General features: G+C 45.1%; 1 protein-coding gene across 1 annotated transcript; it reads right to left on the bottom strand.

The window, feature by feature from the left end:
- Positions 1 to 513: 513 nt before the first annotated feature.
- LOC104338406 (nucleolar RNA helicase 2) lies at positions 514 to 14,769 on the bottom strand. The gene is made up of 15 exons (XM_075423126.1): positions 14,404 to 14,769; positions 13,922 to 14,215; positions 12,386 to 12,461; positions 11,208 to 11,386; positions 9,985 to 10,102; positions 9,150 to 9,335; positions 7,505 to 7,650; positions 7,098 to 7,247; positions 5,661 to 5,822; positions 4,976 to 5,095; positions 4,402 to 4,475; positions 3,117 to 3,276; positions 2,152 to 2,286; positions 1,279 to 1,323; positions 514 to 771 (listed from the first exon to the last, which is right to left on the bottom strand). Exons 1-15 carry the CDS (start codon positions 14,767 to 14,769, stop codon positions 577 to 579), a joined length of 2,406 nt encoding a protein of 801 aa, XP_075279241.1. The 3' UTR covers positions 514 to 576.
- Between the last annotated feature and the right edge of the window lie 180 nt (positions 14,770 to 14,949).

The raw sequence follows: 14,949 nt of genomic DNA, 5'->3' as shown, positions 1-14,949 counted from the left end.
CGGGCGCAGCACACCCCTCCTCCCCACCGCCGCGTTGCGGGCCCCTCGGGGGTCCCGGCGCTGCCCGCTCCCGCAGGCTCCGAGCGTCCTCCCCCCGCAGCCGCTGCGACGGCGCCGGGGGCAGCAGGCGGTGCCAGGCGCGCGGGAGCAGCAGGCAGCCACCGGCGCCCCTGCACCCCGGTGACGCTCGCAGGGGAGGGTGCCGAGGGGCTCCATGTCAAATTTCTCTGGAAAATTTTTTTTATTTAGAACACCAGACTTTTTATGCGAGGGGTTCTGAACAGGCAGGGTGCAGTAACTACACATTCGGAAGAGCACCGATGCCCCACAGCGCCGAGCTTCCAGTGAAACACTCACCTCTCGACCCACACAGCGTTTAACGGCAGGAAAACGGCAGCAGCCAGTGTGCTCGGCAAACAGAACAATCTTCCAAAAAACCCAGTCATTTCAGCCATTAGGCTTTTTAGCCAGCCTCAAAGACAGGCCGCTTTATCAAGGAATAAAGACAAAGAGGAACGTCTAACAGGCTTTTACTTTTTGATAAAAACCAGCTCAGTCCCATGTCTGCACCAGTGGTCAATCAAGCGACCTGTTAAAATCACGTCCCCGGTTTCCATTCTTAACCCAGTTGTTTCTCTTGAAGCCGCCATCACCTTGCCTCCCGCTTCCAAACCTGGAGAACCCTCGTCCCGCCTCCTGGGGGTACTCTTCCAGCTCTGGCAATTCCTTTGCCATGGACAGCTGCCAGCGCCTGGTGTCCGTCCACTGTTCCTGAAACAAGGCCAACGGAATGAGACTCCATGCGCCTGCAGGCGTGTCGAAGGGACCTTACATCATTAAAAGCAACACTGAATGCAGAGACATTTCCAGATCAATCCCACCCTCGCCAAAATAGGTCCTCAGACCCCTCTTGGGAGACAACTCAACAGTCCTGTGACAAAGCATGAACGATGACAAAGTGACACGGAGCGAAGTGAGAAAACTGGTTAACTCTCAAATACACTGGAGGGGTCAAAACCCAGAGCAGACAAAGAACATAGGATTTTGTTTAACAAAATCAGGTAATATAGTGAGAACTGAAATGACAATGAGGCATGACAGGGTATTTTCTACACAACCGTGCTGCACTCTTTCTAACGACTGTGTTGTCTATGCAATGTCCTTCTTAAAGCACAAACTTTGTCCTCCCAAACCACCCTATATTCAATCCTATATATGGCAATCACCGTATTTCAAATTACCAGGTTCCAAAGCCAATTCTGGCTACAAAAAACATACCTGTATGTTACTCAGTTCACCAACGGGGATATCAAAGCACACCCCCTGAAACAGAAAAAGAGAGAGGCATTTGCTTTCCAAAGGCATACTCAGGAATAGAGACACAACTCCCAACAGGCAGCACCTACAACTGCTCATACAGGCTAACTGTACAAACCAGAAATAACAGAAAGCAGGGTCTGTTGGGGGAAGCTTTTTATCAGCTGTAGAAAAAAAAAAAATCAGCTAAAACACAAAAGCGCAAAACAAAAAGCAGATGCCAAATGCTCTGTGCTGACAGCAGCATTGCCTGCCATCAGCCTGACCATTTAAGACTAAGGCAGGCATCACCTGGCACCACCAGCGCTCTGAGAACACACTTGCACAGGAGGCATGTCAGGAGCCAGGCTGACAGTCAGGTGAATGCTGTACTGCTCAGGTCAGGCAGTCAGTCACTGCCCCACTCTACAGCTGTCTTTTCAATGCAGTGGTATATATATAGTGTTGGCACTACAACAAAACAATATATGTCACACCAACCACTCCCACTATATACATATTTCTCATGCTTTTTTTTTTTTAGGAGAGAATTCCTGTGTTATCATTTAGAAGGTATGTTTCCATTCAAATAAGCGTCTTTAAAAACACTCAACTAGCTCCACCCATTGCTTTCTTTTTTTTTTAATAGTGTATATATAAACAGCTGTTTCAGAAGTCCTCACAATAGGTTACCATTTTCTGAGAAATGAGATTAAGTAGGGCTAGAGTGAGGTATCAACACTTCTATACTGCGACTTCAGAACTTCTGCCTCAACCACTGCAAAACCTGGTGATATGTGCGCACGCACACACGCCCCCCCACCCCCCTCCTTCCCCAAGGATGGGCCGTCTTACCGTCTTCCCCTTGAGGAAACGCATTGCAGATACTTTGGCATCTACTTCCTCACCAAGCTGCTCTTTCAGTCCTCGCCAGGCATAGCTCATGGTACGCATTTCTATTGAACATTTTAACACCATGGTCACAAAGCCCTTCAGGAAACAGACAGAGAAAAACGTTTACCAGACTAAACTTGACTGGACAGCCTGTAACTCCCTAACTAATGAACTATGCAATAACTTTTTACTGTAATGTAGTATTTAATCCTAAGAAATCAGCTTCCCACAAGTAAAGCAACTAAAGCCTCCTATGAAGCTGAAGGTACCCATTTAATCTAGGATTTCCCATTGATATAAAAGCCAATAGCATTTCTGTATTTAGACAGAAGCAGAGACACATTTATTCAATACATACAGAAAGTTACCGCTAGAAAAAGGGTAAAAAAAACCCCAGACTGATACAAGAAGCACAGTCCAGTCATATGCTATTTCCAAAACTCTGTCACCACGCAACAAACTGGGCAAGTTCTCCCCAAACGCATCAGAAAAAGGAAGGTATGTACTTCTGTCAAGATCACTCTAAAATCAGGTAATCACACACTAGGCTTACTTGAAATGTTACAGAAATTTTACATTTCCCAGCTTCCTGGGAAGGGAAAACTACAATAGCACAAAACAATCTATTGGTTCATAAAATGTCATTAGTTGAACTCTCTTACAGCATCACAGTCTCCTGTCACTTAGATCTCTGGAGAAATTCCTTTGACTCTCATTTCAAGAAAATTTACTAACTCACTGTGAGTTTCTCTGGTTTCCTGCAGAGCATCAGTAGGAGCTGATTGCAGTTAAGGAATGAGCAACAAAACAGAAGCTGGGGATAACAGCTATTCAGAAACCCTACTGAAAGAACCTGAGCCACACTTGGATTGGACGCAAGTAATTCATTTATCCATTCTTGTTAACACAGGTATAATGTTATTTACCACAGTCGAGTTGAGTAAGGAGCGCTGCTGTATGTAAGATGCCCCAGAAATATGGGCTAGAGCTGCAGCCAGGGCAGCAACTGCCCCTTTTTCATCTATGAGCTCCTGAGCAGATTTTCTGAAGTAGTCTACTGCAGAAGAAGGAATGGCCTCCAACAACCTACATGGCGACAACAGAAGTTTAAGAAATCAGCAAAGGCCCCTGTGAAGTGCAGTCATGTTTAAACATAGACTTCAGACAGATTTCAAGATTAGCAAATTATCTCTAAAAGCCTGGGCTATCATGCTCATGCTTCACTACCACTCATTTAACTCAACAACTTCAGGATGCCAAATATCCATCTCCTCTGCTCATTAAAGCCAAGCCCCTTGAAATATGTGTTCAAAACTGAGGATGTACAACGTGGCACATTTTAAACCATTGATAAAAACATCAAGGGAAGGCTCTAAAATACCAGCTTTCTTAAGACCATACCCAAGAATCCACAAGAAAGTGTTGCCAGCAAACCCAAGAATCCCTTGCTTCTACTTCACAAGGAAGAGAAGCAAACCACTACAATGCCACTACTGGGTTGGGGCAAGGTACTTCTTGCTCTCAGTGCTAAGGTGATTAAACTAGTTATTTCTGAGAAAGGCAGTGAAAACAAGCTGGGAAACTGAGAACAGCCACTTCTCTAATGCTATTTTTGGTACACCAGCACTTCCCACCACTTTTCAGTACGTGGCAAACCCAACACCATGCCCATGATCTCCTCTACACTGGTCAAATCCTCACTAATTATAATAACCTCTGCCAATGCAATTTCCACCAATGGGGCAGCAAATGTAAAGAGAGGTGCACGGAATAAAAAACTACAACCTTTGAGAATAAAAAGTTACAAAGAAACACAGGACAGGGCTACAACACCCCCACTACTGCAGAGTTCCTCCTTATTATACTAAGTATTGCTCTTTACACACTGCTACTGTATCATCTGAGCAAACAAAATTAGTTTCCCTGCATGACAGTAATTCCCTGTTCTGCTACTGATTTCTGATGATATAAACAGAGGTTAATTTCTGCAAGAACTTAGAGATTATGTTCTATGAAAAGGTCTATGTTCAAGCACACAGAGGTTTACTGATATCATCTTATGAAAACAAGTCAGCATCTACATGCAAACCAGCTGACTTTTACAACATAGGCAAAGACACATACAGGCCTGATCCCTTAAAGCTTTGCATTAACAGCATTGTTGCTGGTAAGATCTCTAGACATCTTTCAAGAACAGGCAAATAAACTTACTTTTTGGCATTATTACTTGAAGCTTTAATTACATCTGTAGCAGACGGAACACCTACACGCTTAAATGTAATCCCCTGAAATTGAGAAAACAAATTGCAGTTGAAGGTGTTTTCAGCACTCTACAACTCCACTCTACCTATGTTACATTACTGTAACCTCTAGTCGCTTACTGTTTCAAACATCACCACAGTCCTTACTTAATTTAATGACTTCGAAAGCTAGAATAAAGCTTTTCTTTAAGTTCCTGCCTTTGTTAATCTGGAGCTACTTTACATCAATTTACATGCACATCGTAACGAAAGGCATGGTCTCCTTTGTGCGTTCTTGTCACAGTCTGCCTGCTGAGAGCAGCAGAGTACTGCCAACACGGGGAAACTCATGAGACACTAGAACAGGGTGATACAAAAGCATTTACAAACGCTTACCAAATATCAACATTTTTGGCCTACTGGACTACAGGACATGAGTCCCACACAGGAGTCATAAGCAGCCCATGGTTACAAAGTCTAAGAGTGGCAAAGTCTTTTCAGCAGCTGAGTAATGTCATTAAGCAGAGGTCTGAGGTACAACTCACGGCTTTGTGCTCAACTTGTTTCAGAAGATCTTCTTCTCTTCTCTGAAATAAACAAATGCAGATCCCGGTCCGGCCAGCTCGACCCGTACGTCCAGAACGATGGATGTAGGAATCAACATCCTTCAGAAATTCAGATTAACATGAGAAAACCTTATGTAATTTAAACTGTTGACATTTATACATTGTAAGGGAGACAAAATGCAAGCTAAACTCTAATTCAGAAGCTTAAGGAGTGATACATGATGTCTTTACAGCCAAACTTGTAACTACACACAAACCACCATGGTTTGCATACGCTACCCTGCCCAACATATACTGCCCCAGGTTAAACACTACTGACTAAGGTTTTTTGCTTCTTTTTTCAATAAAAAGCTCCACTGGAGTTTCAAAAGAAGAAAAAGGCAGCAGCAGTATTTTAGAATTGTTACAAAACTCAATGTTCAGAAGGGATTCAGAAATGCTGAAACAATGGCAAAAACTATCCTTCCAGAGTAACTGAAAACCATCACTTTCACTTTATTCAAAGCCCAAAATATAAAAGCTTAACTACGAAATTCTAGGCCCGCAAGTACAAAAAATCCACTTAATCTGTGATTCAGAATGTACTTCTGGTGAAGCAGAGAAATAACCTGCTGTTCCGTCACAAAAAAATAAATTGCAATTTTAGTTTCCCCTAATGACTTACTTTTGGTGGTGAACACTGTATAACAAGGTCAACCTCAGGTATATCCAAACCACGGGCAGCTACATTTGTTGCAATCAGAACTTCAAACACACCATTTCTAAAGCCTTTTAATGTAATTTCTCTCTGTTTCTGTGGAATGTCACCATGCAATGACTGGGCATCCTGCCAGTGAAACAAACCATTAAGATGTCATTTAACAGGGGAGTCTAGGCTGCAGTATCTAAAGACATTTAATTACAAAACCCAAAATATTGTGCAGAGCAACAGAAAACAATTACATAGCTGATACCAAAGGAATATAAAGCATGCTACTTTGTGGTTTGATCCTTCTGTGGGACAATAATACTTGTAAGCAGTAGTTTTACCGTAAAGTTATTATTTGTAGCATATCAACAGCAAACTGTACAATTTGCAGTCTGCCATGCCCAAAAGGCCCACTTGAGCTTCCGCTTCCACTGGAACAAATGGAAGCAACTTCACTTGGGCAGTGCTTGTCAAAAGCTAGCAGGAGACTGCTCCCCTCCCTCGGAAGTCATCCCAAAAAACAGAGAAGCCAAAATGAGGTTTTCAGGGCATTCCCTAACCCTACAGGTGATCTGAACAACCTCCACTTTTAATGGGACAAGAAATAGACCAAGTGTTTGACAAGGAGAAAGAGGAGAGTCACAAGCTCAGAATTCAAACAAGTTACATTCTAAAGCAGAACTTACTAGCATTAAGACAAAATTGCGTCACATACTGACACAGTCATTGAATTTACTGTGAAAGCAGCAGGGCCAGACAAAAAGTGTTGCTGCAAGATTTTAATGTGGATGGTATACTACATTTATCAAACACTGGGCAAACTACATATTCCCACCACTGCTCTTTCTCCATAAATTAGTATTCAGTCTCAGACAGGATTTTCTCTGGAAAAAATCCAGCACCTCTCCCCACGCTCAAAAAAAGGTAATAATTCAAGCAAGCACAGAAAACCTGCTCTATGTATCACCTGAGGTCTGAAGAAACTATTAAATAACCTTCAAAGGCAATAAGACATCCCATTCTACTGTATTAGTTGGATTTTCCTGAACAGATTGTTCAAAGAATAAATGCCATTAAGAGAAAGGAATCTGAAAAGCACACTAACGCAAGATGGAATATGTGCACTACACAATGCTCCTGTTTATTACCACTTTTACCATCTCCTGGTCATTCAACATAAACTGCGTATTTTCCATTGATCCTGTCCTGCACAATTTTAACACCAAAGGACTAAATTCATAACCACAGCCAAGAGGCTATTTCAACTGCAAAGCTCTACTTTTAGAAACAGCTTTCATAAGTCTTAAAACCACCCACAGAAATTTCATCCACACAGTTGCAACCTCATATTTATTTCAGGGCATTCAACCCCTGCATATCCGTAACTGCTGCTCTCCATTCAGATCCCAGTACCTGTTTGAGCGAAGCATTCATAGCCAGTTCATTTGCTTCCTTTTTGGTCTCACAAAAGACAATGGTCCGCCCATGGCTGCCACTGTAGACTTGAATGATATCTCCAAGAACTCCTGCTCTCTGAGATGAGCGACACTGTATAGCCAAGTGCTGTTCGGGAAAGAAACACGATCAGCATCTATGTTAAATTTAAGCCACGCGCAGGACAGACAAAATTAATAAAAAAATAATTTTTTTTTTAAAGCCTGGAAACTACTCCACCCATATGAAAGCTTTGCTTAAAAAAATTTTATATTAATTATGCGAAAAGTCATTCCACACTCCCACTGGTAAAGTCAATGCAGAACCCATTTTATCCAAGCCACACGCTCTGAGGACCTGCACTGCTCTGCGGCAGAATCACTCACTTCCACAGTCGTGGCAGTCCTTTGAGTCTTCTTTCCAATTAGGTCAATCTGTTCATACTCATCTTTCATGTATTTTTTTGCCACATCATATACCCATCGCGGACAAGTTGCAGAAAACAGCAGTGTCTGGGGGTTGTTCTCAGAACCTGGAAGGAAAGGCCATCAATTTCAGTCATCAGAATAGAGTCTGAAACTTGAGAACCAAGTTGTTGAGAACTTGAATTCTTGTTGAGAATGTGAGCAACAGAGTTGCTCTCAAATTTAGAGGTGTATATGTGCAGTAAATTAGCTACAAGAAGAAAACTTAGACGCAATGAAAACTTTTTTTAAATCCTTTAGACACCGAAGGCAAAATTACAGTAATTTTAACTGGATCAAACTGAATCCTTCGTCCTGCCTGAGAAGAAATGCAAGACACATTTATAGATCATCTGCTAGAAATGGTTTAGACAGTTCCTGAAGTCCTCCCACATACCCGAAACTTTTGTCCCAACCCCTCCTTGCCTGGCATTCCAATAGTAACTAGCTGTGAACGATATGGCTATGTGCAAAGGTAAAAGGCAGGGCTCTGAGCCACCTGATCTAGTTAGTGGTGTCCCTGCTCACTGCAGGGCGGTTGGACTAGATGACCTCTAGGGTTCTCTTCCAACCCAAAACTTTCTATGATTTCTATGATTTTAAAAAAGACTCTGCAGACCTGGGGGAAGAATCATAAAACAAGACAGATTACTCCAGGTAAGAACAGTTTAACAAACAGGATCTTGAAAAAGGTTAACCTATCTTCATAGCTCCATAGGATCAGACAGAAAGAAACACACATCACAAAACAACGCTTATTATCCCCTACAATTTATTAAATAATTATGACAACTCTCTCAAAGCCTACACAGACTTCCTTTTTCAGAAGATTATCTGTACTTTTTGGGTCTCAGGACAGAGACCAACTCTGCAGAAATGGGGAGAATGTAAAAGTCAAGTAAAAATGACAGTGGCTGTACTGGGTCAAACCAAAGGTCCATGAAGCTCATGTCCTCGCTCCAACAGCAGCCAAGTGTAGTTAATGAAGACATGAAGAAACTCTGTCAGCAACCAGCTTTTCATGGCTTCCAGAGCCAGAAGTGGTAACTTTGCTTTTAGTATTCCCTGATATTTCTACTTCCAGTAATTCATTAAGTCACTTTTCAAAACTTTTGGCATTAGTACAATGTGGCAAGGAATTTCACACTATTAAAGTAATCTCCTTCTTCTCTGTACCTGCTATCTGGTGGCTTTGCTGAATGCCCACTGCACCAGAAAAGAGCAAGTATTCCCTAGGTGTCAATTTAGTGTGATGACGAGTGTACAGGCACACCACAACCCTAACCCTATGCTGTCACCTTTCTCAGGGTGAAGAACACCAGGGATAAGGGAGTTGAGCTGGGTTTGCTGCTTTTTTGCTTTTCCCCCACTCACCCCCTGCCCCCTTCCAGAGATGCTATTCCAGCCCTTCAGCCATCTGTCACCTTGCTTTGAACCTTTTCCAGCGCTACCTCACTCTTTTCTCTGAGGTCCGATACTAGCATCGCATGAAGGATTCAAGTTGGGGGTGCACCAGCAGTTTTCAAAGCAGCAAAACTGTGTTCTTCTCCCACTGTTTAGAATTTACCTTTTTTATAAGCAAATCCTAAGATTTCTTCCACTTGTTCAGCAAAGCCCATGTCTAACATGTGATCAACTTCATCCAAAACAACATGCTTCACGCTGGAAAGTTCCAGCTTGCTATTCTGAATGTGGTCTTTGATCCGTCCAGGAGTTCCCACTAGAATATCAATGCCACTTCTAAGGAGATCAACTGGAAGACAGAAAAACCAGGACACTGTCAGAATGCTAGAGACAATAAGGCAAAAAGTTACCAGTACACAGCAACACTTCTAATTTTAGAACCAAAAAGCTACTGCCCTTCACTTTAATTTCTGAATAAAGCACTATTCCAGTCCAGGTAACAAACAAGTAAGCTTAACGTGGTCCTAGTTGCTCTGTCAGGAATGCCAGCTAAGCCACAAGCAAAGTTACAGTAAGATACACGAATTTCCAATCAGCAGACAGCTGGCATTAGAAATCTCCAGAGCTTTATTACAGAAAAATGCTTTAGTTTTTCAGCTAAATTCTTTTTCACAGCTACCTCTGGAGACAGACAGAGCCACACACACACAGTTCTCTCTTTCACTTGGACAGTCACCTAGTCCCAGTATATGTCCACATAAAAACCACATAAACATGCAATAAAGAAGAAACTGAAAGGACTAACCACTTTGCAGACCTACAGTCATTCTTTTAAATAAAGATTTATTGGAACTAAAATAATTCAACCCAGACTGCCTGCTTCCTTTGAAAGCAATGTCCTGGTTCCTGACTGAAGTGAAACAAGCCAGTTTTACTCATGGAATGCATTTGGAGAAAGTCAAGTCTAATCCAGTAATAATTCCTTAGTGTTCACTTACGCTGTGCTTGATATGGAGTTCCTCCATAAAAACAAGCCACCGACAGCTTCCTGGTGAGATTCTTGAAGTCTCTGGCTACCTGAGTGGCCAGTTCCCTGGTTGGGACAAGAACCAGCACCTGGAGGGAGTGAAAAAGAGACAAAAATGCAGCTGTGCTTAGAAGAGGGTGCTAGGAGAAGAGTGTTTGCTTCACATCAAACAGATTCTACTCCCATTCTTATTCTACGCCTCCTGAAGAGGTGCTCATAGCTCCCCACCATCCCAGCAATATTTCTTGCCACCTGGAGCCTGCACAAAACAGCCTCATTAAGTTAATGCCAGATAAAATAGACACTTCAGTAACATTACTGAGGACAATGAAGATGCAGTTCAGCATTAAAGGATAGGAACAGTCACTAAACAATTTGGAGTAGTAAGATCTTAAGATACACAGCATGATGCACTCTAGCCATATACCCTCCTTCTCCACCCACCTGCGCTCCTCCAGTATCTATGCTTCCCCCCTCCATTTTCTTTAAAAATAAAACAATAAAACAGAGCTGAATTCTTCTCTAGAAATCTTTCAGTCAGCAAGATTTTAAATCTTATATCATCTTTAAAGTTAATAAAATAGAAGGATGAAGTAGGCAACAGATCAGCAGACTATAACAATTTTTCAGTCTAATGATAAATATATACACTTCATTTGCGTGCAAGTATGATATCTGATCACAGGTATCTGATCACCAACTCCACCTCACGCTTAAGCAGAGATGTAAACACCACTTGCATCCATTAAGTTGAGTCTCCAGGCACGAGAGGAAGGAAAAAAAATCAGCTTTCAGTTACCACCACGTAATTTATAGTGAGAAACAACCTCCGTGAGTGCAGACAAGTCCAGCCGACTCAACCGCTACCTCAGAAGAGGCAGGGGAGTGAACCTCAAAGCCGCACGCTAACTTCCCGAGGACAGCAGTCTGAAAGTCCACTAGCTACGACTGCAGGGCCCTGACCATTCTCCCAAATGCAGTCACAAGGAACCCCAATCATGAAACATGTTATCGCTGTGATGCTGCAAAATCTCTGCCACACTGTAGCTCGTGAGCTGAAGAAAGCATTCAGTATTACAGACATCAATAAAGACAAAGAAGCCCCAAACAAAAGTCCCTAAAGCAACTGCAAAATCACTTTTGAAAACTGCCATATTCTAAGGTTTTGGTGTTAACGTTTCAGTGCTAAGTTACTTTTGGTGCACGGCCTCTTCTCCCATCCTGCAAGACACTCTGAAGTTTTTCAATCAGCGGAACAGCAAAAGAAAAAGTTTTCCCAGTTCCTGTTCGAGCTTGAGCAATTAGGTCTTTGCCATCATATATGGGCTGAAAAGTCTTCACTTGCACAGGGAACAGGTATTTTACACCTCGAGCTGTAAAATAATCCAAAGAGGTTTCATTAAAAGGCAAATAAACAATGAGAAGCCCTCATATACAACTAGCCTGAATATGTAGGGCACATCACGTCAAATCCTGTACACAACAGGAGACGCAACTGAAGAAAACCACATATCTTTGTTTTTACTCCTATTTTACATCAAAAGGTATCCCCCCAGCCAAACACACAGCTGAGTATCCACAGTGAAATATAGCCTTCTTTGTGATGTTTGGCATAAGACAACAAAAGAGGAAGAGAAAAAAAACAAACCCAACATGCTTTTTCTGATACAGCCCAAGATGTTGTGGTAGTTTGGTTCTGAAGGTGAGGAGGAGATGAGAGTGTTTGTTTCGAAACATTTTAAAACTCCAGAGAGATTTTGCACAGTGGAAGTGAAATAGTCCATCCAAGAGAAACTTCTCAGCAAGGAAAACATAAAGGAACAAGGAGAATTTTGTCTGAGCAGCAAGAATCACACAGCTTCCAAACACAGAAGAACTCTACAGTGATTACTTCCTCAACAAAATTAATTGAGAAGAGATATGAAAACGCCCCAACGTATGAGAACAATCTTAGACAATCTGTTCACAGAAGCCAAATAGTCTTCACACACAAAACATCATTACACTTTTTTAAGAAGTGATACTGTAGAGAGCAGATACAGAAATTGAAGTAAAGATACACAGTAAGTACAATGATGCTGATGAGAAAAGAAACCCTGTGTCTAGGAAGTATACCTGGGAACAACCAGACCGTGGAAGAACAAACTCACTTTAAGGTGCTCGAAATTGAACAAAATAAAAACTTTGTTCCGAATATCAACAGCCGATTCTTTGAATCTACAGTGACTGCTCCTGTGCATACTCTTAACACACAATAAATGTAAGAGGATTTAGGACAACTGACCCTTAGCTTCTGTTTCTTCTTATACAGGTAAGAGAGTCCAATTCTGGACAAACATTTACAGAAAATTTATTTTACTACATTAACTAACCTTTGAGAAGGTTGATGGTGTTTTCAGAGAGCGGAAAATTGGAGAAGTCACCTTCTTTCACTTCTTCTGTCAGCTCCTAACAGGATAAAAGAAAAACAGCTTACCCTAAGAGGTGAGTAAATAATATAACCTACACAGGCACACAAGAAAAACTACGCATTTGCTCTATTACCACAATTTTACCAGCCACCTCCTTCTTATTTAAAGAAAAAGAAAACCCTTGTGATGTGGGTACTTCACAAATGAAAACGTCATCACAGCATAAAGTTGGAAACTTGCCTCCAGCCACCCCGTACTAGAAGACAAGACATACCGACACAGGCTGCACAAGTCAGCATGACAGAATTCCTACAAGCAAATCCTGTTTTTACATCAGTCTTCAATAAAGACTTCCTGCAAAAGGTCCTCCTGCTGTTGTTACCTGCAATAACTTGTTCAAAATCACGACTACTGCGATTTCATCCCTAATTCAGATACACCTACACCATGATTTAGACCCAAGGCAAACAAAAGGGAACAATTGTCCCTTCCGCGTGACCTTACCGCATCGTGCGCATATACTTGGCAAGTCACAGAAGGGAAACTACTAGTTAAAAACCTTAACTGGAGTCCACCGAAATCATTCGACAACTGTTTTTCAAAGCAAAACATATTTGGTGTCACAATTCATGTGTGAGGCAGGAATTTCCCTCTAAATCACACCTACTCAGTACACCATGCAAAAAGCTTAATTTTGCATACCAGTAGATACTTATTTAAAACTCACAGTTTAGCTTCTGCTTCAGAGATCCAGCAGATCACATCGTTACACCCAATGTACAAAACGCACTCTCTTGATCCACATTCCCATCATAAACACAAGAGAGAAAACTATGCACAGAAGGCCCCATATTGGGGAAGGCAAGCTGCAGGGCCCTGTCACACGCATGTGTGAGGCCAATAGTGAAATCTGAACGGGGAGAACTCCAGAGGCAGGCATTAACAAGGATAACCGCGACCTTCCCTTACAGGACACCTTGCCAAATACTTCCTCACAGGGCCCGCCAGCAGAGAAAGCGCGGTCACAGCACAAAGAAGTGCACGTTTCTGGGATGGTGACTGCCTGTGCAGTGGGGAGAAACCGTTCTGATGCAGGACACAAAACAAGTTGCTACATGAAGATGAGCTGGCACTTGGAAACTGCTCCCTGCTAGCCAGCCTTCTCCAGTGTAGGACAAGCTAAACCAAACGGCACGGCATTTATCATCAAGCGGAAAGCACAACAAGGAGAGACAGCTACCACGTGTCAGCACACGTGCTGCTGTGCTTCACTCACCCACCCGCAGCTTGGGTGGAAACGGGCGCGATGCCGGGTCCTCCACGACCCCTAGGTCCGGGTGCTGTAAATCCAGGAGGAACAGCAGCGAACGCCACCCGCGACAACAGCCCAAGACTCCCACAGCTCTCAGACGCCAAGCCTCCACCAGCACCCAGCACACGTCACTAAGCCCACCCGTTACCAGCGGGACGCGGGCTCCGCGGGCAGAGCGTTACTACCTCCGCGTCGCCGTCCTGCTCCCCAGCGGCCGCGTCGCCGGACGCGCTCCGGGCTGCCAGGGACGTCGCGCTGTCGCCTACGGCGGAGGAAGGCTTCGCCGTGCGCTCGGAGCCGTCGCGCTCTCCAGCCAGACCGTTGCTCTTCCCCTTGATTTTTTTTGTCTTCTTGGGCAGGGGGGGCTCAAGGTCGCCGTCGCCCAGCCCGCTCTCCTCGGGCTGGGCCTGCTCGGCCTCGGCCGTACCGCGCCGCTTCAGCCTGTCCCGCTGCTTCAGCTTCTTCCCCTTGGTCTCCTCCTGCCGAGGGAAAGCGGGCGTCACACGGCCGGACCGCCCCCCCTCACGACGCGCCGTTACTCGGGTTTAAGGCCCGAACCACCCCACCCCACCCCCCCAGTCCCCCCAAGCCCGCGGCGGGGCCAGGCCGGGCCGTATAAAATGGCCGCCCCCGCGGCGGCACGTGGCGCGCGGCCGCCCGCTCCCACCTTGGCCTTCCTCCGGCGGCCGCGGCGGAGGGACTCGTCGCTCGCCGGCGCCTGCGGCTCGGCGGGGCCGGCGGTGAGGGCTGCGGCGGGCATGGCAGGCGGCTGCTCCCTGAGGAGGTGCGCGGCGGCGCCGCTTCCCGTCTCGCAGCGGCGGACCCAGGAGCCGCGCCCCGCCCCGGCGCGCAGGAAGTGAGGCGCGGCCGGCGGGCGGACCGGGCCGTGAGGTAGCGCCGCCGCCGCCAGCAGCAGCAGCGGGCCCGCCCCGCCGCCGGGCAGCCAGCCCAGCCGCCGCCGGTCGCACAGCGGGGCCGCCGCCCGCGCCGCGGGGAAGCCGAGCCGCGCCGCGCGGGCCCACACGCCACCCATGCAGCCGCTGCGCCGGCCTGGCCCGGCCTGCCCGCCTCTTCCGCCGGCGCTGCCCGGCCGGTCCCTTCCGCCGGCTCCCCCGCGCCGCCGCCGCCACGCTCCGAGCGGCCGCTGCCTCCCCTCTCGCACAAACTGCGCTCACAGGCGGCGAGCGGGCTCCCGCCGCGCCACTCGCCGGTG

The sequence above is a fragment of the Opisthocomus hoazin genome, chromosome 6 (genome assembly GCF_030867145.1).
Source record: "Opisthocomus hoazin isolate bOpiHoa1 chromosome 6, bOpiHoa1.hap1, whole genome shotgun sequence".
In the NCBI taxonomy this organism is placed as follows: Eukaryota; Metazoa; Chordata; class Aves; order Opisthocomiformes; family Opisthocomidae; genus Opisthocomus; species Opisthocomus hoazin.
Note: the sequence above shows the minus strand (reverse complement) of the source record. Positions and strands in the feature narration are given on the sequence as shown.

Bases quoted from the DNA above. Each gene is read 5' to 3' on its own strand.
- LOC104338406 (XM_075423126.1), bottom strand. From the start codon at position 14,769: ATGGGTGGCGTGTGGGCCCGCGCGGCGCGGCTCGGCTTCCCCGCGGCG. The intron at 12,462-13,921 runs GTAGTAACGCTC...TTATCCTGTTAG, and splicing joins AGCAGGACGGCGACGCGGAG to GAGCTGACAGAAGAAGTGAA. The intron at 3,277-4,401 runs GTAAGTTTATTT...GTCGCCATGTAG, and splicing joins TCAAGTAATAATGCCAAAAA to GTTGTTGGAGGCCATTCCTT.